The sequence below is a fragment of the Camellia sinensis genome, chromosome 8 (assembly GCF_055761805.1).
Source record: "Camellia sinensis isolate YWXY chromosome 8, ASM5576180v1, whole genome shotgun sequence".
Taxonomy (NCBI): domain Eukaryota; kingdom Viridiplantae; phylum Streptophyta; class Magnoliopsida; order Ericales; family Theaceae; genus Camellia; species Camellia sinensis.
This window is the reverse complement of record NC_138968.1, coordinates 49,496,277-49,522,841: the sequence shown is the minus strand read 5'-3', so window position 1 is coordinate 49,522,841 and position 26,565 is coordinate 49,496,277. Positions and strand designations below refer to the sequence as shown.

The window sequence follows — 26,565 nt, the reverse complement described above, 5'->3', positions numbered from 1 at the left end:
GACTTAGTTCCCAGAATCTCAGGTTAGAGATCTGATCTGGTTGTGAGGTCATATTTCAATACTCACAATTTTGCGTCGTCTGTGAGAATTTAGTCAAAATAGATGACTAACATTGTGCGAGATCAGCGGCTTGGAAACGACTTGTATAGTGAGAATGGAACGCGGGTCAACCTTAATGTGATTGACGAGCAGATTGGCGAAGAGAATCGGGCAGAGGAAAACATAGCAACCTTGGAGAACAGTCAGAGAAGGGGCAACAAAAGGGCACAAGAGCGCCTCCGAGAAGAGTACTACAATGAGAACAATCTCCAAATTTGGAAAGATAGCGTCTACGACGAGACGTTGATATGAAGGAACCATCCAGCAAGGTTGTAGAGTTGTAAGCCATGATGAGGATCATGGTACAGAATTAGGTTGTACAGCCGACATCAGCCCCTATGGTCATCAACACTTGTATTCCAACAAATCTTATTATTTTGATCCACCAAATCCTAACTATTATATTTAAGGAATTTTATGAATAATTTTGTCGTTACAAATATCTTTTGAACCCTTAGCAACTAAGTGTGCAGTATTTTGGAATATTTTGTACTTTTTATATATATTAAACTTTAAAAATTCATAATTTTTGTTGTACATTTTTTTTTAATGAAATATATATTTTTGAAATCTAATTAATGAGATCTATCAAATAAGATCTCACTTGAATATGTAATTTTATAAAATAAAAATAAATAAATAAATTTGATATTGTGAATGTTTACATTAAATAAATTTGACAATGTGAATATTCACATCATAGAACATTCACACTATCAATGTGAACATTAATGCGCACTTCATCTTATTATAATTAGGTGTATTTTGATAATTATATCACCCATAGAACTTATTGGAACATAAGAAAATAATTTGACAGTGGAATGTAAGTAGATGAAGAGGAATTTATGAATAAATATCCCCTTATATATTGCTCTTCTCACTTGTTTAGTTGTGATTTTACTAATTAAGGTTATATAATCTATCTTATCTATCATTTCTTTTTCAGTTTAACATAATTAATTGAAAGGAAAGATTTGATTAACTTTGAAAATTTTCTTTTTCAAGAAGCAAATGTAACCGATATAATCAACAAAATTGATCTCTTCATTTAATTAAAACCAAATAAAAATATTTTTATTAATATCTCCAAGTGACTCTTTAAATGAGATATGTTAGCTATTATAGCAAGTATCATCATGTTTCAGTCACTTAAACCGGCCAGTAATTGCAATGATTATTTTAGCAAAAAAATTCAAGATTAGCTACATTTGAAGAACGTTAGAAGCTCTTTAAATAGTTTGTGTATGTATAGGTAAAATAAAGAATAGTGATGTAGTACATAAATAAAAATAATAATAATAAATAGATAAAATAAAGAATATATCTATTTTATATTATAGCTAGTGAAAAATAAAGGATATATGATTGGAGTTGCTGGCCTTCCCTGCCTTCCTCTAGGCCGACTTGCAACTATGAGCTTGTTTGGCATGTTGAATATTAGTACACTTTTTTATCTTTTTATTTATTTTTAATCAGATCACCTCTCTATTTTTTTGCACGTCTTTTAATAAAAAAAGTCGAAAACTATACTAACCTAGCACATCTCAAATAACCCTTATGTATTGGTTGGTTTGGATTAAAGTAGATTCATATTTATTAGACTAGATACGCGATATATGTGTAATTAAAATAAGTAAAATTAAAATTGAAATTTTATTATATTTGGTATGCTAGGTAAGGGGTAAGGGTTTTGTTTATTAAACCTACTAAGGTTTAAGGTTCGACACTTACTCTTGTCAAATAAGAAAATGAGGACACGTGACATAAGAAGAAGCTATCAAAATTTGAATACCAAGTAAGTAGTTCACTTTAAATAATAGTATAGATATATAAGTAGATTGGGGATTTGGGTTATATTTGTAAAATAGGTTGATTTTAATGCTCTCATTTTAGGTAGTGCAAGAAATTCATGTTTTTATTCTCTCTAGTTGCTACCACCATAGCCTTGGGCTACATTTGGGTAGGACTTGAGAAATTTGAGGAGGTACAGGTGCCTCTTATGGGCACCCAATCGCTCCATCATTACAATTTGCAAGTTGACAATTTTAAAAAGTGATACTAGATTGTCTGGACCATTCAATTTGGCCCACTATAGGTCCATCTTGAAATTTAAGTTCGACCATCCTAATCGTCCATTTTGTAGAGTTACCGTGACAAAAATTTAATTGATCTGACATTATAAGTCACTTGATCGGATCACATTTGTCTCAAAAAATTGATAGACTACTTGTAAAATCATATTATCCATTCATTACTAATTTACTACTCCAACAAGAAGCAAGACAAGAAAGAAATTCATTGAAGTAGAAGTAAAAAACCACTTCATTATTACACTCCACAAGACACATGTAGCTAGATTATGAAGCAGAGGAAGAACATAAATATAGCATCTCTTCAAAGGAACTACAGATTTCTTCTTTTTCAGCAACTTAAGCACTCACGTAAACCAACTATGCCAATACTTATTCAGCAGCAGCAGCAGCTGTCTGGGCTTCCAGTTTCTCCTTCAACAATTCTGACATTCTTGCTGCCAAGCTCTTCTTTGCTGCCGGGGAAACACCGTGCTTGCCGATGATTGACTCCAACACTGCTTCTGACAATTGTTTGTTCTCTATCACCACAGTCCCGGTCTCAGGTAAGGAACCATCTTTTGAGAAAGCAATCTGAGTTTTCAGATAGGAAGCAACAAAGAAAATTAAAATCTAGATACAGATTGATTTTACTTTTCCACTCAAAAGTAAGGACTATTAAGTCGTTGACGAATATATATATCTCAGGCTGTGTCATTAGGCCTATATTTCACTGAAAATGATTTATTTTTGGTAATTTCGGTATTCTAGTTTCACCACCAAACAGCTAGGACAACAAGAGCTCAACAACCTTTATTACAATGAGGCCTTCTTTTAATCAATAAGCTTTACACTTTTTAAACAGTTCAGGACATTTTTTCCTTCTATAAACCAAAAATATTATGTACCTAGAAAAAATATCAAAAAATTGTCCAGAATTTAAAATGTGGAGATTATATTTCTATTACGGTCAAAAACAAAGAAAGATGGATTGCTCTATTTCTTTATTGATACTGATTCTCAGGAAAAAGCTGAAATGTAATTGCTATATGCAGCATCATAAATCATTAGTGTCCTTTCCCTCAAAAGCTTAAAAAGAAATTTTCAATATGATAACCTTTTCAAATCAATCTGTCATATTATTCTGGAATTTTTTAGATTAACATAATAAAATAAGGGCAAATTACACCGGTGATCCTCACATTTTGTTCCTTGTGTCATTTTGATCCCTCCACTTTTAATTGGCTCAATTTTGACCTTTAATTTTAAATTTTGTATCAATTTCGTCTAATTGATAATGCTGCCAGTGTTTTTGACAAAAAAAAATTACTGAATTGGTTGAGGTTAACTCACTGAGTTTAGTAAATTTATAATTTTATTCTAAAATATTTGACACCTGCCACTTATAAATGCTAAGAGTTGTAATCAATTAGGCCAAATTAAAATAAAATCATAAATTTAAAGTCAAAATCGAGTCAATTGAAATTACGGGGACCAAAATGACACAAGGACCAAAGCATAGGGACTAATAGCGCAATTTGCTCATAAAAGAATTACAATATGAAATAGAAGACCCCCAAAAAAAAAAGAAATTGGAATTACTAACCGTCAATGATCCAAGGGGTGATTGGGTAAAAAGAATAGAACCGCCAGGGGGGAAAGTTTCATCCTTGAAGACCTCAATAAACTTTTCAATGGCTTTGGCCTCTGCATCAGTATAGGTTCCAACTGCTTTCCAATAGGCAACACAATTTTCTGTAACCTTCTCAGAGTATTGTTGACCCGTTAATGGCAAAATCATAGTCACCTGTGTGAACTTCTCAAAGGGACCTACAAATTGGTAATGACAATTAAGCTCAGGAGTTGGAAGTTGAGATTGAAAACATGTATTTCATATTATTCTCATGTCATGCACTCATTAAAGAACACTTGCGTCTAAACTTTTGTTTCAGTTTAGTTGCCTTTCATCAAAAAATTATCGTACAGTTATTAGTCAACATCCATTTAGGTTAAGGACTTTTAATACGTAATGTAGTCATTTACACTTATAGTTTGGAAACGTTAATGGATTCATGTGAATGTAATCCCATTGAAGATTGATTTAGAAGAAAAAAATTTATACATATTGGTTGTACTCTTTGAACTATGAATGCAAAAGACTTCTTCCTCAAATTGAAGGCATTTAATTGATAGAAAGGAAGTACAAGTCATTTACATCAGATCTTTTGGATGAGACAAGAAGGTAAAGGGAAAACAAATAATAAGGGGAGACCATGGTATCAGAAAAATTTTCCAGCCTTTCCTTCAGCCAATCTAAGATTGCAGGTTGATAACAGTCTAGAATATATGGTAAAATTCCCAATACATTCAGCATAAAATACCCCAATCACCATTGGAAAAAGGCAAAAATGTAGCTCCATTTGGTAGTAATTTACACTAACAACAATGCTAGGATGACCATCCCTTTCTACCATATTTGGTTTACCATCTTATGTGACACACTCACATTTGTATTGGATATTAATGACATGTGAATGTGCCACATAAGATGGTAAACCAAATATGGCAGAAAGAGATGGTTAGCCTAGCGGCGTTGTTACATTAATGTTAGTTTGCAATCATGACACTTTCTGATGCATGCTGCGGCATCTTGCTTTTCAGGTTTAATGTCTATCATAGTGATATCTCTCGTCTTGTGATGTTTTCCATTGTATATGTCGTGCACTCATGAACTACACATTGTGATTGCCTTTTAAGGTGCCCTCTAACTGGCAAAGAAGTTGACAGTACAACTTGCAAAACCAAAAATGTAGGCATCATGTTGTAAGGATACACGCTCACACACATCATTGCCTTCCAATTCTAAAGGCTCACACAATCAAGATTTCTACCCATTCAAGGGTTAGTGTTTCCTGAATCTTATAATTATCAAGTGCATGTATATGGTATAAGCGGAATTAATATATTATCAGTGACACAATGCAAGCATTACATAAGGGTTAGTCCTTTAAGGGGGGGAAATGGAAAAATCCAATTCACCCCTTTGGGGTTGGCCAAGGAGCACTTGATGATGACCCACTGTCAAAAATAGGCAAAGAGGCCCCATTTTGTTTCGAACTATAATGAAACACTCCTTGTTAACGGCAAGTAAAATGACTTCAATACCCCTATGCTATGTTCTCTTTCGCTATCTTCTTTTGTGTCAACTCTATGTCAACCACCAGCACCAGATTCAACCACCTTTGCCACAATCCACCAGCACCAGATTCGACGACCACTGCCATATACATATACATATACATATACATATACATACGGTAAACTAACTTTGCACATAATATATACATATACATAACCAACCAACGGAAGCAATCAGCAAAAGCAACTAATTTAAACCAGTTGTACAGCCAACAGAAGCAACCAGCAGGAGCAATTAATCCGAACCAGTTGTACTTCTTTTTGTTTTGGCTTCATTTTCATTTCTTTGTTAATGGGTTATAGAGAACCAAAGGGTCAAATAGGGGTTCTTCTTGAAGCTATTGTGAGGTTCTTTGTTCATGAGTCACATAAGAGCAAAGTTGTCATGTATGTAATTCATTTGGGGGTAGTGGGGGTGGGGGTGTCGTGGGTGGAGAAGAAAGGGAGTTTAGGGTGCCGTGGGTGGTGGCTAGATGTTTGTACTGTGTCCTATTGTTTATCATCTTGTAATAAGTTGAGAGAGAGTGTGATAACACATGTTGCACATGTGAGTAAATATTGTGGTGTGAGTAATGTTGTCTTGTCGTCTAGTGTCGGGTGGCAGACATGCCTATGTGATCTCAGTAGTAGTTACTGTAGTAGTCTGTTGTATAGGGATCCTTCTTGCTTATATAAGGAGCTTGGGTGTATATTGTCTCTTTTTGATTGTATCTCCATGAAGGACTGCAAGGTGGACTTACAGGTGGTTGAGGTTTTGGTTTACAGGGTGAAGAGAAGAGAAGAGGAGAGTTTGGGATTACCCTAAGTTGGGAATGCTTTTACCAGAAGTATCATAATAATAAAATTTGCTAGAAGGGTAGCCAAGAAGATCAACAATAGGATCACCAGCTTCATAATGGGTTTTCAACTGTTGATGTTTAGAGGTTCGTTACTGGGTCTTTTTCGGAGAAGCATCATCATCACAAATAAAAAGATGGAGCAGCCAAACAGTTGTTACAAGAACAAGCGTCAAAAAAGTTATGGCCATTTAGACTGGGCACATAGCTTGGAGAGTCTTGAGATAAGAAGGAATGAACAGGTACTGCATGAAGCATGTTGATTGCCGGTGACAATATCAGAGATGCGGTAGTTGGAGTATCTCCTTTGGGAAAGGTGATTTCAACTGAACCATCTGAGTGAGTGGTACATTGAGGATCAGAAGATTGAATTAGGTTTGTGGGCTGGTGAGTTTGCTCATAAGTCATCCAGGAGTTGGGAAGTAATTGAATGAGTTCTGCTTGGGTCAGCTGGCAAGAGATATGGACTACAGAGGTTTGTTGAGGAGAATCAATGGTAATGAAGAATGGCCGCATATGCAGTTGATACTGCTGGAGCATCACCAATTTGAACTTGAACTTTGAGGGCCGAGAGAAGGTGTGGGCATGTTGAAATTGGAATGGAAAGTCAACAAGATTGTGCCTGAGTTGAGAGTGGTTTGTGCCGTAGTGGTATCCATGAGAGCAACTCGTGAAACTATGGGAAGTCCTTTCTTGCCATGAAAAGTAAAAGCAAGGCAAACAGCCCCAAAATAGAGATAAGTGTGGTTTTGTTGTTTCTAATGTCGAGGCAGATCATCAGGGATTTGCAAGGTAATTAACTGTTCAGCTCCAATGGCTGGAATTAAACACTTATCAAGTCGGGAAGCTTGAACATATTCTTTAACCGCAAAGGGTCAAGGAGTGGAAAAAAGTTGGCAAACAGTTTCAGTAACCGAAGAGGATGAAGGTTGAGGGTTTAATAGAAGAAGGCTAGTTACTGGAATTTTGTTGGCTTCACTTGGGTATTTGAACTCATACAGGTGAAGAAGAAGCAGAAAAAGAACAGAGATTTTCGACTGGGAAGTAAACTCATTTAACTATAAGAAAGCATGATCTTAGCCTTTTCTTTTGTTGGAAATTTAATACAAATAACACACGTGAAAGTGAGTTTGTTTGCAGCCAAAAATAGAGCAGAAAATTATTTAGTGAAAATAGAGCAACAAACACAATGAAAATGAGATGAAATTAAACCGAAAAATTAACCTGGAAATTGTAACACAAAACAATACAATACCGAAATTAGTCGAGACTTGTGTTGGACACAATTTCCTTAAGGTTTAATTCGCCCCCACCGTGGTGCTCAGGCTATCGGCATCAACCTCCTAGGTTACAATTACTAGAATCCAAGATCACAGCACAACGATCCTAGATATGGCAAACCAAACTTGTGTTGTACTCCCTCTAAGACATAAAGACTCTCTAATGCAAAAATCTAAATGAAGAACTCCAAGAACAAAGAGCAATATTAGACTCCAATATTAAAGAAATTGAACTCTCTAACTCGATCATTTCCTAAAGGTCAAGGGGTATTTATAGGCTTGAGCTGGTGGTGTGAGCAACATGCGAACAATCTCAAACCACTGTCCCAATTTCGGCCGTGCTGTTCCAATTTTGCTAGTCTCGAAATCGTTGAACCAACGTAGTGAAAAACGTGTTGTTCTATACCAAATTCGGCAATGAATTGAGGCTACACCAAATCACACATCTATCTGGAATTCTTAAGAAGAAGAGAGACCAAATCACACTTAAATTGAATTCCATTGAAGGCTTCAAAGTTTCTGAAAGAAACCAAAGACGAATTCAATTTTGAATTCGTTCAAATACCATTTTGCTGAAGCCTCCTTCGGAGTCAATTTCGCATTCATTGGGAAAATGGTTTTGGTAAACCAAATATACAAAGTGAATCACCACCAGGCATAGATCACATTTCCACTTGGACACACCTCAATCGGTATCCATACCCCATCTCAAATTAGGCTCAAAATTGGCCAAAAATCATGGTTCAAAAACAATTTTTCCAACAATCCCCCACATGAATGGAAATAACGACGAAGGATATGCAACATGCAGACTAAGAGAGAGTACATAAAGGTGATACACCTCATCAAGAAAAAGAATGAAAATAATTATTTGGCTTTTCCATGAATAAGGTAGAGGCCATGCATATATAATAGATTCATGATACAATTTAGGAGAACAATATAAATAAGGAAATGATATAAATAAGGAAACAATACTAAATCAGTGATTGACACAATCACAGATACATAATATTAAAAAAAAAAAAAATTCTATGTACTCTAATTTCTATATTCAACACTCCCTCTCAAACTAGTGTGAAAATATTCAACAATCGCAGCTTGCTAACGGATAACTGGAAGATGCCAGAAAAAACTCAACGGCTAGTCCAAATAAATGTTATCGAACAAATCTGGTAGTCCACTAAATAAAAAAGGCCAAAAAATGCTTAATACATCAGCACCATACCCTAAAAAGGGAAAAAAAAAACAGGGACTGAACTGCTCTAGAAGAAACTGACTGGAATCAACGTCAAGACAATTTAAGGAGGTCATGCCGGACTGTTATAGGAACTGACCGGAATTAGTATCGGGACAGTTTGCGGGGTTATGCCGGACTGTTATCGGAACTAACCGAAATCAATGTCGGGACAGTTTAAGGGATCATGTCGGACCGTTGTAGAGACTAACTAGATGTTGAACCAGCAAGTGTGGCACACACATAACTTATGACGTGGTGCTAAACGATGATGGCAACAGATGATTGAGTGCGCCAAGGGACAGCTTATTAGAAAGTGTACCAGGGGGGCGACTTAAGTGATGTGCCAAAAGGGGCGACTTGGGTTGTACGCTAAATGGGGCAGCTTAGGTGGTTCACATGGTATATCACCATGCTCACCATGATATAGGTATAATACCCCCCTTAAACTCAAATAGGTTTGAAGAAAAAAACCTATTTGAGGTTGAAACAGAGGGAAAGACAAAGTAGAGCAGAAACACAAAAAAAAAAATGGATTGTAAGTAAAAAAAAAAAAATATGATAGAGATATTTGGGATAGGAATAAACTAGTGGATAGAGGAAGAGATTACCATGAAATGATACTGAAAGAAAATATGGAGTGGAATGGGTTGAGGTCCGGCGGACGACCAAAGCAAGTTTGCCGCCCGTCGATGAAGCAAAATTACTAGGTACTTAACCTAGCTCTGATATCAAAAAGAATGAAAAGAATTATTTGGCTTTTTCATGAATGAGGTAGAGGTCATGTATATATAATAGATTCATGATACAATTTAGAAAACGATATAAATAAGGAAACAATACTAAATTAGTGATTGACACAATCACAGATTATATACATAATTCTAAAAATAAAAAGATTCTATGTACTCTAATTTCTATATTCAATACAAGATAGGTAGCTTTTGTCTTTGAACCTTTCCTAGTAAAAGCCTATTGGACATACTGGCTAACTAGTGGACGTGATACCTTGAACTGTTCAGCTGTTTGTGTATGCCAAGACAATACACTACACACAGTGCACCACCCACACAATTTGGTTCTCACAATTGTATTCATTATGGCCCTAAACAATGTCTGGTATTCATGAGTGCTCTAGAGAATTTAGCCTAATCAATTTTCAGAGAACCAGCCCAATTCAAACTCATATAGGTGATCTCGCTTATAAGGAGTATCCTGCTATACCCCAACTTGCACATTCAAGTTACAAGAGTCATTAAGAGCAAAGCTCACCCTACAAACGCTGCAGGTATCACTCTTCTTATCATAAAAATGGATAAGAGACAATCTCTGTATAAGAGATACCTTCCTTTAGTGAAACAAAAGTCACCCATAATTTGGTTGTCCCTTTGAACTTAGATCTTGAGATCTCCAATCAACTAAGTTCGGTTACCATTATGGTAACTTAAATAATAGGCTTAAGTCCCATTTCCCTCTATAAATGATACAACTGCTCTCTGGCTAGCCCTTTAGTCAATGGATTGGGATATTATCCTTTGACTTTATGTACTCAATGGAAATAATTCCATGTGAAAGCAATTGTCTAACGGTATTGTGTCTTCGACGAATATGTCTTGACTTTACGTTATACATCACATTTTGTGCCCGTCCTATTGCTGATTCACTATCACAATGAATACATGACACAGGTTTAGGCCACATTAGAATCTCTTCTAGGAAATTTCGAAGCCACTCTGCTTCTTCTCCTATTTTATCCAACTTGATAAATTCAGATTCCATTGTAGACCTTGCTATGCAAGTCTGTTTGGATGACTTCCAAGAGACAACACCACTCCGAAGGTATCCACTTGTAGATTTTGAGTCTTTCGTATCCGATATCTAATTTGCATCGTTGTACCCTTCTAGTACTACTAGATAACGAGTATACTATGAGCCATATCTCTGGGTATATCTTAGATATCTAAGTACCCTAATAATAGCTTTCCAGTGCTCTCAAGGTTTTAAAAAGCGGCCGCAACCGTTACGTAACGGTTGTGGTGGTTACCGCTACCCGTTACGGCCGTTTTTGCAGTGTGATTGAGATTCACAGGTGTGTCAGCCGTAGCAGCTGCCGTAGCGGTCATAACGGTGCCGTAACAGCCGTAGCGGCCTGTTATGCACCGTTACATAACGGTTCCGAATTGCTTCTTTCGAAAAAAAACACACACAAAAAAAGGTGAAAATGGAGAAGAGGGATAGAGAGAAGAGAGAAGATAAAGAGAGAAGACGAGGGAAGAATATGTTATTGATTTGTTTAAGCTGTAAGACCTATACTATTCTATTCAGCTGCTATCACTCAACCATTTTGTTTGTGTGTGTCTATCTATATATTGTTTGATAATAATAATAATAATAATAAGTGTGGTCATTATCTATTTGATTTGGTTAAAATATGTATATATATATATATATTTAGGCTCTTATTTATTCTCTTACTTTTGTCATTGTTTATCTTATATATAATAGTTAGTGATTGATTTTTTGTATAATATAAAGTCATTAATTATTAAAACAAAATGTAAAAAACTCAGTTTATAGTGTTTTAAAAATATGAAATATATTGGATCATACTTAAAAATTTACAAAAATTGATCAATATTTATTTTAAACCCAATAAATATGATCATGGAAAAAAATATGCGTATCGGTAAGTTTTTCCAAATTGTGCGAAAAATTAAAAAATTCACGGTTCCGGTTACCGCAACCGTTACGCTACGGCCTTTACACCCTGCAACCGCAACCGCGCCACCGCCACCGTTACGGCGACCACAACCGTTTTTCAGAACCTTGAGTGCTCTTTTCTTAGGTTACTTGTACACCTACTCAACTTTCTTACAGCATAAGCAATATCAGTCCAAGTGCAATTCATAAGGTACATCAAGCTTCCAATAATACAGGAGTATTCTAATTGAGATATGCCTGCGCCTGTATTCTTAGATAGATGAATACTAGTATCAATAGGTGTATTAGCAGGACGATTGTCATGCTCACCAAATTTCTCCAAAATTTTCTCAACATAGGGAGACTGAGATAAAGCATATCCATCAAGAGTTTTTGTAATCTCCATCCCAAGAATTACATCTGCAACTCCTAAGTCCTTCATGTCAAACTGTTTGTTTAACATCTTCTTTGTGGACCTTATCATGTCATTATTACTCCCAATAATGAGCATGTCATCAACATAAAGACAAACTATGACATAGCCTTCGTCTATTCCTCTATATAGACACACTTGTCACATTCGTTTATCTTAAACCCATCTGAATGTCAGAAAAATGGTTTTTGAACCATGATTTTTTGGCCAATTTTGAGCCTAATTTGAGATTGGCTACGGATATCGATTGAGGTGTGTCCAAGTGGAAACATGATCTATGCTAGGTGGTGATTCACTTCGTATATTTGGTTGATCAAAACCAATTTTCGAGTGAATGCAAAATTGACTTCGAAAGAGGCTTCAGCAAAATGGTATTTGAACGAATTCAAAATCGAATTCGTCTCTGGTTTCTTTCAAAAACTCTAAAGCCTTCAATGGAATTCAATTTAAGTATGATTTGGTTTCTCTCTTCTTCTTGAGAATTCCAAATAGAGGTGTGATTTGGTGTAGGCTCAATTCATTGTTGAATTTGGTGCAAAACACCATGTTTTTCACCACGTTGGTTCAATGATTCCGAGACGGCCAAAATTGGAACAGCATGGCTAAAATTGGGACAGCGGTTTGAGGCTGTTCACACGTTGCTCACACCACCAGCTCAAGCCTATAAATACCCCTTGAATTCCTTTAGGAAATGATCGAGTTAGAGAATTCAATTTCTTTAATATTGGAGTCTAATATTGCTCTCTGTTCTAGGAGTTCTTCATTTAGATTTTTGCATTAGAGAGTCTTTGTGTATTGGAAGGAGTACAGCACAAGTTTGGTTCGCCATATCTAGGATCATTGTGCTGTGGTCTTGGATTCTAGTCGTTGTATCCTAGGAGGTTGACGCCGATAACTTGAGCACCACGGTGGGGGCGAATTAAACCTTGAAAAAATTGTGTCCAACACAAGCCTTGACTAATTTCGATATTGTATTGTTTTGTGTTATAATTTCCAAGTTAATTTTCCGGTTTAATCTTATCTCATTTTCATTGTGTTTGTTGCTCTGTTTTTTGTTGCAAACAAACTCACTTTTACGTGCTATTTGAATTAAATTCCCAACAATCTTAAGGTTTAATTTGATCGGGTTCCATTTACCCATGAGATTGCACCAATACCGAGAGAGGGGGAAACTGATTAGCAAATTGTAGCTGCAGTGGAAGCTTGGAAGCATGAGGACTTTCTATGTCAGAATTATATTCTCAATAGTCTCACAAACACACTTTATAATGTGTATTGCGTGAAGGAGACTGCTAAAGATTTGTGGGAATCTTCGGAATTAAAATATAAGACAGAAGACGCTAGCACAAAGAAATTTGTTGTCGGACATTTTTTGGATTATAAGATGGTTGATTCCAAGACTGTTATCAGTCAAGTGCAAGACTTCCAATTAATTCTCCATGAGATTCATGCTGAAGGAATGATTCTTAGTGAATCCTTTCAGTTTGTGGCACTTATTGAGAAATGGCCACTGACATGGAAGGATTTTAAGAATTATCTTAAGCATAAGCGCAAGGAGTTGAAACTGGAGGAATTGATTGTGCGGCTCCGTATTGAAGAGGATAACTGCGGTTCTGACAAAAAGACTGGCAGCTATATTAAGCAAGCCAAAGCGAATGTTGTGGAACAAGGACAAAGTTCTAAATCCAACAACAGAACGAGGAAATATGACGGAAAGAGCTCCAAGCAGAACTTCCAAGAGTTGAACAATAAAAGGTTCAAAGGCAAGTGTTTTGTGTGCGGCAAAGTTGGGCATCGAGCAATGAACTGCCACCAATGCAAGGTCAATGGAGGTTCAAGCAAGAAATCTGCACAAGCACATGTGACAGAAGCTGAAAACCTTTCAGATGGGTTGGTAGACATTAGTCTCTCTATTGTGGTATCAGAGGCAAATTAGGTAGGCAATACCAATGATTGGTGGGTGGACACAGGGGCTACTCGTCATATTTGTGCCGACAAAAAGATGTTCACGACTTATAATGTGGTGGAAAATGGAGAACAACTCTTTATAGGAAATTTTTCAACCTCTAAAGTTGAAGGACAAGGAAGGTTATGTTGAAAATGACTTAGGGGAATTCACTCGCTCTCAACAATGTACTCCATGTGCCGGATATTCGTAAGAATTTAATTTCTGGGTCATTGTTGATTAAGAATGGGTTTAAATTAGTCTTTGAATCCAAGAAAGTTGTTCTTTCCAAAAGTGGGATGTATGTAGGAAAGGGTTATATGTGTGATAGGCTTTTTAAGCTGCATGTATTAACTGTTATACCCAATAATAATAAAAAGACCTCTTCTGTTTATGTTGTCAAGCCCTCTTATTTATGACATGGTAGATTAGGTCATGTTAATTTCAATTCTATTTGTAGATTAAGTTCTTTAAATTGTTTACCTAAATTTGAAGTTGATCATAATCACAAGTGTGAAGTTTGCGCTGAGGCAAAACTTACAAAGGCATCATTCAATAAAGTAGAGTGAAATACTAAACCTTTGAGTTTGATTCATACAGATATTTGTGATCTGAAATATGTTCAAACAAGAGGAGGTAAAAAGTATTTCATTAGTTTTATTGATGATAGCATGAGGTATTGTTATGTTAACTTGCTTAGAAGTACAAATGAAGCCTTAGAAGCTTTCAAGCAATACAAAACTGAGGTTAAAAATCAACTTGGCAAGAGAATTAAGGTTGTCAAAAGTGATAGAGGTGGTGAATATGATGCTCCATTTGAGGAAGTGTGTTCTCAATTTGGAAGTATTCATTAAACTACTACGCCTTATTCTCCTCAATCAAATGAAGTGGCTAAAAGAAAGAATCAAACTCTAAAAGAGATGATGAATGCCATGTTGATAAGTTCGGGTTTACTCCAGAACTTGTGGGGGGAGGCAATTTTATCTGCAAATTTTATTTTAAATAGAATACCCCATAAGAAGACAAGTCAAATACCATATACCATATGAGCTATGAAAAGGCCGGAAACCTATCTACAATTATCTTAAAATGTGGGGGTGTTTGGCAAAATGGCGATCCTTAGTCCAAAGATGACTAAGATTGGATAAAAAACCGTTGATTGTGTATTCATCGGTTATACGAATAATAGTAGTACATATCTATTTCTGATACATAAATATGAACATCCTAATATGCATGAGAATACTATTATTGAGTCAAGGAATGCAATGTTCTTTGAACATATATTTCCTTGTAAGACAACTATAGAGTCTATGACCTCAGAGACTGAAAACATGAGATCTATTAAAAGGACTTGTTAAATTTGATGTATAAAGAGAATTGTATTATTGATTGATGTGTATATTATGTATATTACAAGGATTCCTATTATATAGGAGAGGATTTGGGAGTAGGTGAGGAGTAGGTGTAGGTGGTAGTGGAGGTGGTAGGTGGAGTGGGTGGTAGTGGAGGTGGTAGGTGGAGTGAGTGGTAGTGGTAATTTACATTTACACAATTTACATTAACAGCCCCCCTCAAACTCAAGGAGGATAGGCACTAGCCAACTTGAGTTTGGAGAGAGTCACAAAACAGAAAAATAAACTGATAAATAAAACAGGATAGGAGACACGGTATGGTCGTGTCAGACCGTTGTAGGAGACACAGTGTGGTCGTGTTAGACCGGTGTAGAAGACAGTTTACGGGGTCATGTCGGACCGATGTAGAAGACAGTTTACGGGGTCATGTCGACCATTGTAGCGGGACAGCTTACGAGGTCATGCCGGACCGATGTAGCAGGACAGTTTACGAGGTCATGTCGGACCGTTGTGGTGGTGCACCAAGGGGATTATACACAGTATCATGTATAAGTCGCTCATGGCGCACTCCCTAAGTCGCCCCCTTGGTGCACCACCACAACGGTCCAACATGACCCCATAAACCCCTTGGTGCACCACCACAACGGTCCGGCATGACCCCATAAACTGTCCCGACATTGATTCCGGTCAGCTTCTACAACGGTCCGACATGACCCCGTAAACTGTCCCGACATTTGATTCCGGTCAGCTTCTACAACGGTCCGACATGACCCCATAAACTGTCTTCTACACCGGTCCGACATGACCCCATAAACTGTCTTCTACAACGGTCCGACATGACCCCATAAACTGTCTTCTACATCGGTCTGACACGACCACACAGTGTCTGCTACAACGGTCCGACATGACCTCGTAAACTGTCCTGCTATATCGGTCCGGCATGACCTCGTAAGCTGTCCTGCTACAATGGTCCGACATGACCCCGTAAACTGTCTTCTACATCGGTCCGACATGACCCCGTAAACTGTCTTCTACACCGGTCTAACACGACCACACTGTGTCTCCTACAACGGTCTGACACGACCATACCGTGTCTCCTATCCTGTTTTATTTATCAGTTTATTTTTCTGTTTTGTGACTCTCTCCAAACTCCAGTTGGCTAGTGCCTATCCTCCTTGAGTTTGAGGGGGGCTGTTAATGTAAATTGTGTAAATGTAAATTACCACTACCACTCACTCCACCTACCACCTCCACTACCACCCACTCCACCTACCACCTCCACTACCACCTACACCTACTCCTCACCTACTCCCAAATCCTCTCCTATATAATAGGAATCCTTGTAATATACATAATATACACATCAATCAATAATACAATTCTCTTTATACATCAAATTTAACATGGTATCAGAGCAGGTTTAGAACCTAATATTTTCGCTTCACCGGCGGGCGGTAACCTCACCTTAGCCGTCCACCGAACCTCAACCAATTCCGCTAAAATTTTCTACACATACCTTCACTCCGCTGTATCTTCAACTCTCTCTCCATCGCTACGCGAGGTCAGTACACGAATGGCGGCCATGAAATTCAACCTCGACAAATCGATTAAAATCTCATCTCCCATAGCCCTCTCTGCTCTCCAAACTTCGTACCCATCATCATCTGGTTCGTTCAAACCGGACCTGATCGAACCGGCGATCAAACCCATCTCTTTCTGTGAGTTTCAGAGAATGGCAAAGCTTAACCTCTCTCCCTCTCTCTCACTTCCTCTCATTTTCTCTCTCTGTTATTTCTTCCCCATTGCTTCTTCATTTTCCGATACGGGTTCCATCGGAGTAAACTACGGCCGCATCGCAGACAATCTTCCACCACCATCCCAAGTAGTTCACCTCCTCAAGTCGCAAGGCCTGAACCAGGTCAAGCTCTACGACTCCGACCCGGCGGTCCTCACAGCCCTCTCCGGTTCAGGCATTTCCGTCACCGTCGCTCTCCCCAACGAGCTCCTCTCCTCTGCCTCCTCCCGCCAATCATTCACCGACAAGTGGGTCCAAACCAACATCATCCCTTACCACCCCTCAACCCAAATCGAATCCATCGCCGTAGGAAATGAATTCTTCGCCAACCAGAGACCATCCTCTTCTCACTCCCACCTATTGAGCCCGTGGATAGAAAATCTATGGATGCTTTCAAAGATGAAGCAACTTCAACACACCAGGCACACATACACACACACACTTGCACTATACCAACCTATTTTAATATTTTACCATCCACTATCCTAGCCCACTGATTTATTTTATTCATCACTTTGCTGGATACTGTGCACATTCGCATTCTCTTTCTTCTTATTTTTATTATTATCACATGGCCATAACCCTCTTTCTCTCTCTCTAACCATACTTTTCCATCTCTCCCCAACTTTCTTTCTTTTCTATATATATATATATTATATCTCTTTTTCTTGATTGATAAAAAAAAAAAAAAAAAAAAAAAAATACAGATTTGCACACCCATCATCTTCTTTTTCCCTTAGTGGTAGGACCCGCCCCAACACCTTTGCATCTCCCCTTTTCTTTTTTTTTTTATTTTTTATTACTTTCACCTTCCGAAATTTTTTCTTCACCTTTATCCCACACTTCATTTTATTTATTATTATTCTTCTCCAAAAAAAAAAAAAAAAAAAACCAACGACGCAGATGAACTGCCAACCAAACTCAACCTCATTTTATTCATGTCGGGGCTCACCCCGATCACCATACAAACAAAAAAAAACAAAAAAAAAAAAACAAAAAAAACCACACCAAAACAACCACATCCACAGGCGGGATTTTTCTCTACTCTGCCGCCGGTCTCTTCTTCTTGCCTCCGTCCTGGACGGCCCTTGACGGTGTTGCCTCTGTGTTTCCCACTCCACTGGGCATGATCACTACTCCCTGCTCCTCCACTGCAGCATATGGCGGCCCTCCAAATCGGAACATAACGGTGGCCTTCCGCTTCAGCTCCTTATTTTCCGCCTTTAGCACACTTATCTCTGCTCGCGCATCCTTATACATGCGTTGGAGCAGAGCCAGTTGGGCGTTTAACTGCTGCACCTCATTTGTCCTACTCTGCAGCCGGTGCGACAAGTTTGTGACCGCCGTCATGCTCTCCACACATGACTTCAAAGTATACTGATTAGCCTCCACATCCGTTTGCACTGCCATTTTTTGCTCCACCGACTGCATCGGAAAGTTCAACGGAGCAAACCCAGTGGTGTTTGGTTGAGGTTCCCGGGACACCGCACCAGTTATCTCTCTTGTGGACTCGTTGAGGTCGGGAAAGAGAGTAAGCAGAGGGCGGGACGAAGAGGCCATTTTCTGGGCAACAGAGTGTTACAGACTATCTCTCTCAGCACAACGAAGAGTTTTTCAGAGGATTTCGCAAGTTTTTTGCCTCTGCCTCGGCCTCAGGCTCCGTCTTGGTTAAATAGCCGAGGCAGCCACACGCATCGCGCGCCTCTTGACGCCAGACAAACTGGGCACGCCTTTTGATGGCACACCTTTTGATGACACGCCTTTTGATGGCACGCCTTTTGAAAGATTGGGCACACCTTTTGAGGGCACGACTTTTGAGGGCTCGATATCTACATCCATGTATATCTTTTGGGCAGCCTATATACACACTCATACAGTGTCTTCTACACCGGTCAGCTTTATCAATCCCTTTGTTTCAACCTCAAATAGGTTTCTATCTTCACACCTATTTGAGTTTGAGGGGGGGTTATACACAGTATCATGTATAAGTCGCTCATGGCGCACTCCCTAAGTCGCCCCCTTGGTGCACCACCACAACGGTCCGGCATGACCCCATAAACTGTCCCGACATTGATTCCGGTCAGCTTCTACAACGGTCCGACATGACCCCGTAAACTGTCCCAACATTTGATTCCGGTCAGCTTCTACAACGGTCCGACATGACCCCATAAACTGTCTTCTACACCGGTCCGACATGACCCCATAAACTGTCTTCTACAACGGTCCGACATGACCCCATAAACTGTCTTCTACATCGGTCTGACACGACCACACAGTGTCTGCTACAACGGTCCGACATGACCTCGTAAACTGTCCTGCTACATCGGTCCGGCATGACCTCGTAAGCTGTCCTGCTACAATGGTCCGACATGACCCCGTAAACTGTGTGATGGTATTATGAGTAACAGTGAGGAGAAAAATGAACCTAGACGATGTAAGAGGGCTACAACATTAAAATCCTTTGGTCCTAATTTTTAACTTGTTTGTTAGAACACAAGTCTCAAAGCTTTAAGGAAATGATGTGAAGTCCTTAAGCATCTTTGTGGAAAGTGGTTGTAAATGGTGAAATTGAATCCATCATGCAAAATCATACATGGGAATTGGTTGATCTCCCTCTAGGGTGTAAACCACTTGGATATAAATGGATATTCAAGAGAAAAATGAAAGTAGGTAATTCAATTGACGAGTATAAAGCGAGACTTGTAGTTAAGGGGTATAAGCAAAAGCAGGGTCTAGATTATTTTGATACATATTCCCATGTAATAAGAATAACACCCATTCGCATGCTAATAGCAATTGCGGTGTTGTATAATTTGAAGATACATCAAATGGATGTTAAAACAGCTTTCTTAAACGGCAATTTAGATGAAGAGATCTATATGGAACAATCCGAGGGGTTTGTGGTTCCAGGCCAAGAGAAAAAAGTCTGCAAGCTTGTAAAATCTCTTTATATGTTAAAACAAGCACCGAAACAATGGCATGAAAATTTTGATCAAGCTATGATTTCGGTATTGGGAATTTAATACAAATAACACACATGAAAGTGAGTTTGTTTGCAACCAAAAACAGAGCAAAAAATTATGTAGTGAAAATAGAGTAACAAACAAAATGAAAATGAGATGAGATTAAACCGGAAAATTAACTTTGAAATTGTAACACAAAAAAATACAATACCGAAATTAGTCGAGGCTTGTGTTGGACACAATTTCCTTAAGGTTTAATTCGCCCCCACCATGGTGCTCAGGTTATCGGCGTCAACCTCCCAGGATACAACGACTAACCACAGCACAACGATCCCAGATATGACGAACCAAACTTGTGTTGTACTCCCTCCAAGACACAAAGACTCTTTAATGTAGAAATCTAAATGAAGAACTCCAAGAACGAAGAGCAATATTAGACTCCAATATTAAAGAAATTGAACTCCTTGACTCGATCATTTCCTAAAGGAATTCAAGGGGTTTTTATAGGCTTAAGCTGGTTGTGTGAGCAACATGTAAAAAGCCTCAAACTGTTGTCCCAATTTCGGCCGTGCTGTTCCAATTTTGGCCGTCTCGGAATCATTGAATCGACATGGTGAAAATCGTGGTGTTCTGTACCAAATTCGGCGATGAATGGAGCCTACACCAAATCACACATCTATCTGAAATTCTCAAGAAGAAGAGAGACACCAAATCACACTTAAATTGAATTCCATTGAAGGCTTCAGAGTTTCTGAAAGAAACCAGAGACAAATTCGATTTTAAATTCGTTCAAATACCATTTTGCCGAAGCCTCCTTCAGAGTCAATTTCACATTCACTCAGAAAATGGTTTTGATCAACAAAATATACGAAGTGAATCACCACCCGGCATAGATCACGTTTCCACTTGGACACACCTCAATCAGTATCCGTACCCCATCTCAAATTAGGCTCAAAATTGGCCAAAAATCATGGTTCAAAAACCATTTTTCTAACATCTTTATCAACTATAAGTCTAAAAGTTCATCTGATCCAACAAGGAAAGCAAAGATTTGCACACCATAATCAGTTTAAGAGAACTGTAAACCAAAACAATCCACGAACACAGCGTCGCAAGGTATGTCAATCATATAAACAGATTGTCGGGTGGTGCAAACTCTGAGGAAATCACACAAAGTGAAATAAAAACTTGAAGTTTCCAATATGGAGGATCCACTAAATAGTGATAACCATAGAGCATATGCTTACAAAGTTCAGACGAACTAATAAGTAATAGTGACAGAAAGAAGTGCCAAGATAGTAACTTTAAGTTGTCATGAAACTAGGCTATGATACCGTATTTGTAACCACAAAGGAGATACAATCACAAAGAAGGGAGGATAACCTATTAAACGAGCTTTTATTACTCTGAACCAGTCTGAAAATACAATACACACCAGGGCTCCTTATATAAGCATAAGGGAGCCCGCAAAGCTCAAAGACTACTACCAACAATAGTCCACACGGTTGGTACAACAAAAACTAATTGTCATTATATAATTTAGATCTTGTTTGATAGATTTTGACAAGAAAATTTGAATAACCATTTTTTCAAACGGATGTGTACAATAAATGTTATGACATTTTTCAACTTTAAGGGTGTAATTTTCCAAAATTAATAACAATTTGAAAATGAAATTTAAGGGCTAATAAACTTAATTTGAGACATAAGCTCAAACAAGTTCATAAAGTAATACTTTTTTAGAAATTAGGTCTACATTATCTCGTGGTATATCGAAACTCATCCAATCTCACATGAAAAAATATATATAAATAAAAACAAATAAATATCATGGTATCATTGTCCAGTGGTAAATGAAGCAAGGATAAGGGCAGTTATGTCAGCAGAAATTGGATGCTTTTATTTACACCATTATTTTGCAGAAATTTGGTCAAAATCCCCTCATAATAAAACTTTATTCCATTAAGGACAAGTACAAAAAGTTTTTCTTGAAAAGTCCAACACACACCGCTATTACCAAAATATTAAACTTTAAAATAATATAACTTTTGATCTAGATGACGGTTTTTAATAAAATTAGTATTTTTAGAATACTCTCATCAGGATATATCAAATAAGATCCATGTTAACTATGAAATTCTTAAAAACAAATTAAAAATTAAAAAAAAAAATTATTACTATCTAAATTGTTCTAAACAGTAAAAGATTATTCTATTTGACAGTAACATGTTACTCTAGCAATGTTATCCAAGAAAAAAAAATATATATTTTACTTTATCCTTACTCAATTATACACTTCCTCCTTAGGAGGTTTATGAGGTAAAGTAAATTAGGCTATCATTTTCACCAAACAAGGGTCTATTTGAGGGATTTTAGCTAAATTTCCATTATTTCTCATGACACCCCCATTCTATTTTATCTCATTACACCCTCCAATAGTCCACACATCTCTCTCTCTCTCTCTCTGATCTAGGAGAAGAATAGCCTAGATTTCTTAAACTAGGGTTTTGAAGGTGGCAACGGTGGCTAGGGTTTCAAAGGTGGCGCCAATGTATCTGTAGTGAAAAAAATTTACGAGAAAATCTAATATCGTTGCTAAAAGTAAATTATTTGTGAGGAAAATTATTTTTTGTCACCAATTAGCAATAAAAATTCTAATTTCGTCACAAATCTATGGGCACAGCTTCACTTATTCCCGCCATATGAAAACCAAACTTGTAGTGACAAAATTTTATTTATTGTGACAAAATTTATTGTCACAAAAGAACCTACAATAAGCAAGGAAAATTTTCCTCATGAAAGTCCTGAAATTTTTTGGCGCCCCCTCCAATTTTATGGCGCGAATATAGAGGGAAATGGCGACAAGTTGTTTTCCTCGCCCATTAAAACTACATATTTTTTTAATCTTTATTAGGATATTTGTGGACTAAAATTTCCTCACTAAATACATTTTGACCATGTTTGTTTTGGGTTTTCAAATTGATTTTTGAGAGTTCAAAATTGAAAGTTAACTTATATTTAGGGTAAAGTATCAATCGGTCCTACTAGTTAGACTTAATTCCTATCAAGTCCTATTAAAAATAAGTTTTAGTAAAATTGTCGCTAAAAATATTTTTTTGTGACACTTTTTTACGTACGTCGCTAAAAATTGAAAATTAGTGACTTTTTTTTGTCATGATTTTTATAAATTGTCGCTAAAACTTATAATTAGTGACATTTTTTATGACAAATTTTTCTCATAGGACCTATTAGACAATAAGTCTACTTATTAAAACCTATACGTAAGTACCCCATTTATTTATCTCTTACTCTGTTCTCAAAATTATTTCCAAAACTATTTCAAATCTATTCCAAATGTATCTCTATTTTCAAAACTATTTCAAATTAAATTTTATCTATTACCAAAACAACATGAATTGAATCAATATATATGTTGAAATATGCGATCCATCATATTTTCAAGTTAATCAAATTTTTTTGGATGAAACTTTATAAAGAAGTTATTTGCAAATTCATATAAAAATTTAATAAAAAGTGATTGACAAAGAAATATGTTATCGCAACATTATTAGATTGTAAAATATCGAACAAGGACAATACCACCCCTCTCCCTTGAATATTAAATCTGGAATTGAAATATATATATATATATATGTGAAAAATGATATACAAATTTATTTTTTAGACTTATTTTATAAATGTATAAGTGGTATGATTGATTGATAATTAGAGAAGATATGAGCAACCTTTACGCTATGTTTGGTTGGGGGGTTTGAAAATGTATTTGGAAAAACAAAGGGAAAAGGTTGGTGAAATACATTTCACATAGTTTCACACACTTTTTTCTTTGTTTTTCTAAATCCCTCAATCAAACACAGTATTATCATCCTAATTAATTGGCAAAAATAAAAATTTCTGTTGGAAAGTGTGTTAAAAAAGGCAACAAGTTTAAATAGTAAAGCCAATTTTAAATAAAATTTAACTTAAAAAAAATTGAGTAAATTACCAATCAGTGTGTTTGGTTTGAGTTTTCTAAATTAAGTTTTTTGAAAATTGAGTTTTTTTATTTTCGTATTTTTTTGTTTTTAGTGAATATTTTTAAATTTTTAAACATTTTTTTTTACTTTTTTAGATGCACCTTACTTAGATATATTTAAAAAATAAAAAATTTGTGAAAAAATATTTTAAAAAATTAATAAATACATAAAAAAATAAAAAAATGTATTGAATTCTTGTATTTTTTTTTTTTTGTATTTTTAGTATTTAGTGAATTTTTAAAAGATTTTTTTTATAATTTTTTTTTACTTTCTAGGTGTATTTATGTTAGGTATATTTAAAAAGTTAAAAATTTACTTAAAATATTAAAATAATTTAGTAAAAATAAAAAAACACGAAAAATAAGAAAGTAAAATTTTTTGAAAAGTATTTTTGGAAAAATAGAACCAAGCAAGCTGAATAGGTTTATTATCATCAAGGCTCCCTAAGCCTTCATTTGGAATGTGGGTTGACTTTTTAACTTTTTAATTATTTTAGCCTAGGGCCAAAAGTTTTTTGGCTTTTTGACTTTTATAAAAGAAAAAATAAAATGATTATAATTTAGATGTGTCATTTTATCTTATTGAGTTAAAAAACTTATTTTATTTTTTTATAACTAAAATAGTCCCAACTCAACCCAAACCTCCATGCCAAACATAGCCTAAGATGATCTAATTTGTGTAAACAGGGGCTCCCTCCCCGCAAATTATTGTTTTCATGTCTTAAACTTGGTTTGGTAACCAACGAGGCCTAGTTTAGTTGGCCGCCATATTTCAAGAGGTTATGGGTTCAATTCCGCTTAGGTTGAATTAAGGGTGTGCAACCACTTAATGCTTAAAGAAATTTTCTTTTAACGGCCAACATTTGCCGATAAAAGAAAACTTGGTTTGGTAATTTTCTTTTACCACGTGCTGAAAAAAGAAAAAACGAAAGCAAAAAAAGAAAGTAGAATTAAGTTACCGGAGACGATATCCCTGAAAAAGTCGACGGAGTCCGTCAGCTCCTCTGCAGTCTTGCCCTTCCACTTAACGGCGAGCGACGGGATGGCGCTATCTTCGAGGTACACTCCGATAGCCGTGAACTTGATGAACTTGCCTTGGATTTCCAAACCTCTCTCCCCTGTGCACATTAGCCAAAATCAACAATCAGATAAGAGAGATCGAATCGAAGGGTGGTGCGCAGTTTAAGAAAGAAAGAAAGAAAGAACGAACCTGCGCCGCCGAGGAAGAAGGGCTTGGACGTGCCCGGAGGTTTCACAGTCGGAGGGAAAACGTGGCTCTCGATCTGGACTTGGGTGACGGACGGTGACTGTGATGGAGACATTGCTCTCTCTCTCTCTCAGCACCTCTTGCTTGTTCTTGGCGAGACGACAGACAGCGTGATCAATGCCGTTTTGTATGGTTTTATTGAAGAAGTGAACGAAAGTTTAATTAATTAATCAAAGGTGTGGTAGCTGGGTTCTATATTGATAGAAAAAATTAAAATTTAAAACATAAGGATCGGTAGCCAAGGCCACGTGTTGATAGGTGGCCGTGGCGTGACTCTAGCCACCTACCCTGACCACACTGAAGGGTAGTTGAGGAGCATTTAGATAGAATGTGACACTATATGCATCAATTAGTATATTAAGGAGTAGTTTAGGATGATCTAAATAAGTGTACTTTTTGACTTTTTATGAAATATGAGTTGGGTATGAGTTGGGTTTGAAGTGATGTGTTAGAGAAGTGATATGACTTAAATAAGATGATGTGATTTAAATATGATAGTAACTTTTTGACTTTTTAACTTTTTTAGATCATGCCAAACAAGGCCTAAGGGCATCCGCAGCGGAGCTGCTAAGAAGAGTTTTAGTGTCAGTTGGTAAATTTTAACTAGCAAAGTGTGTTGTTGGGTGCTGCAGTGGATCAGTTAGTGTGTGTGTTAGTCGTGTGTGTTAAAAAGTTTGTTAATTGCGGCTAGCGCTTGGAAGTGTTTTGTTCGTCTTTCGGGTTGACCGGCCAGACGTTCGGCCGGTTGACCCGGTCAACGGAAATTTTTTTTTTTTTTGGACTTAAAATTTAATTTTGAGCTTAAAATTTTTAATTAAACTAAATTATTTATTTATTTTATTTATTATATAAACATATATATATATATATATAACACACCCCTTAACACATCAATTTTACCACCACTCACTCTCTAAAATTAACAAACTCTTAACACATCTTAACAAACATTTTTAAACCTCACTTTTATCACTTTTTGTCATATAACACACACTTTAACAAACAATTTTGGCTATTCCATTGTGAATGCCCTAACTAGTATACTAATGACATTATTATTGACACTGCTCATTATAAAAATTACAAATATCAAAAATATCTTAAATTATGTTATATTATTAATTGATAAATCAATTAATATACTAATCGGTACATATAGTATTAGTGTTAAAAAAAACTACTATGTCTAATGGGGGCACTAGAAATAACTTAAAATGGGTGCTTCCCTTGATCTGTACGGGAGAGTGGAGAGATTTTTTCTGTAACAAAAAAAAAATAAAATAAAAGTAACTTACAACTTTAGTGAGGAAAGATTACAAATAATAGCATCCGTGAAGATTGAAAATTTT

General features: G+C 36.6%; 1 protein-coding gene across 1 annotated transcript; it reads right to left on the bottom strand.

The window, feature by feature from the left end:
* Positions 1 to 2,360: 2,360 nt before the first annotated feature.
* On the bottom strand, positions 2,361 to 25,446 carry LOC114292457 (chalcone--flavonone isomerase). The gene is given in 4 exon segments (NM_001426714.1): positions 2,361 to 2,765; positions 3,778 to 4,001; positions 24,909 to 25,067; positions 25,160 to 25,446. Coding segments are annotated over 4 exon segments (696 nt in total). The 5' UTR covers positions 25,272 to 25,446; the 3' UTR covers positions 2,361 to 2,564.
* Between the last annotated feature and the right edge of the window lie 1,119 nt (positions 25,447 to 26,565).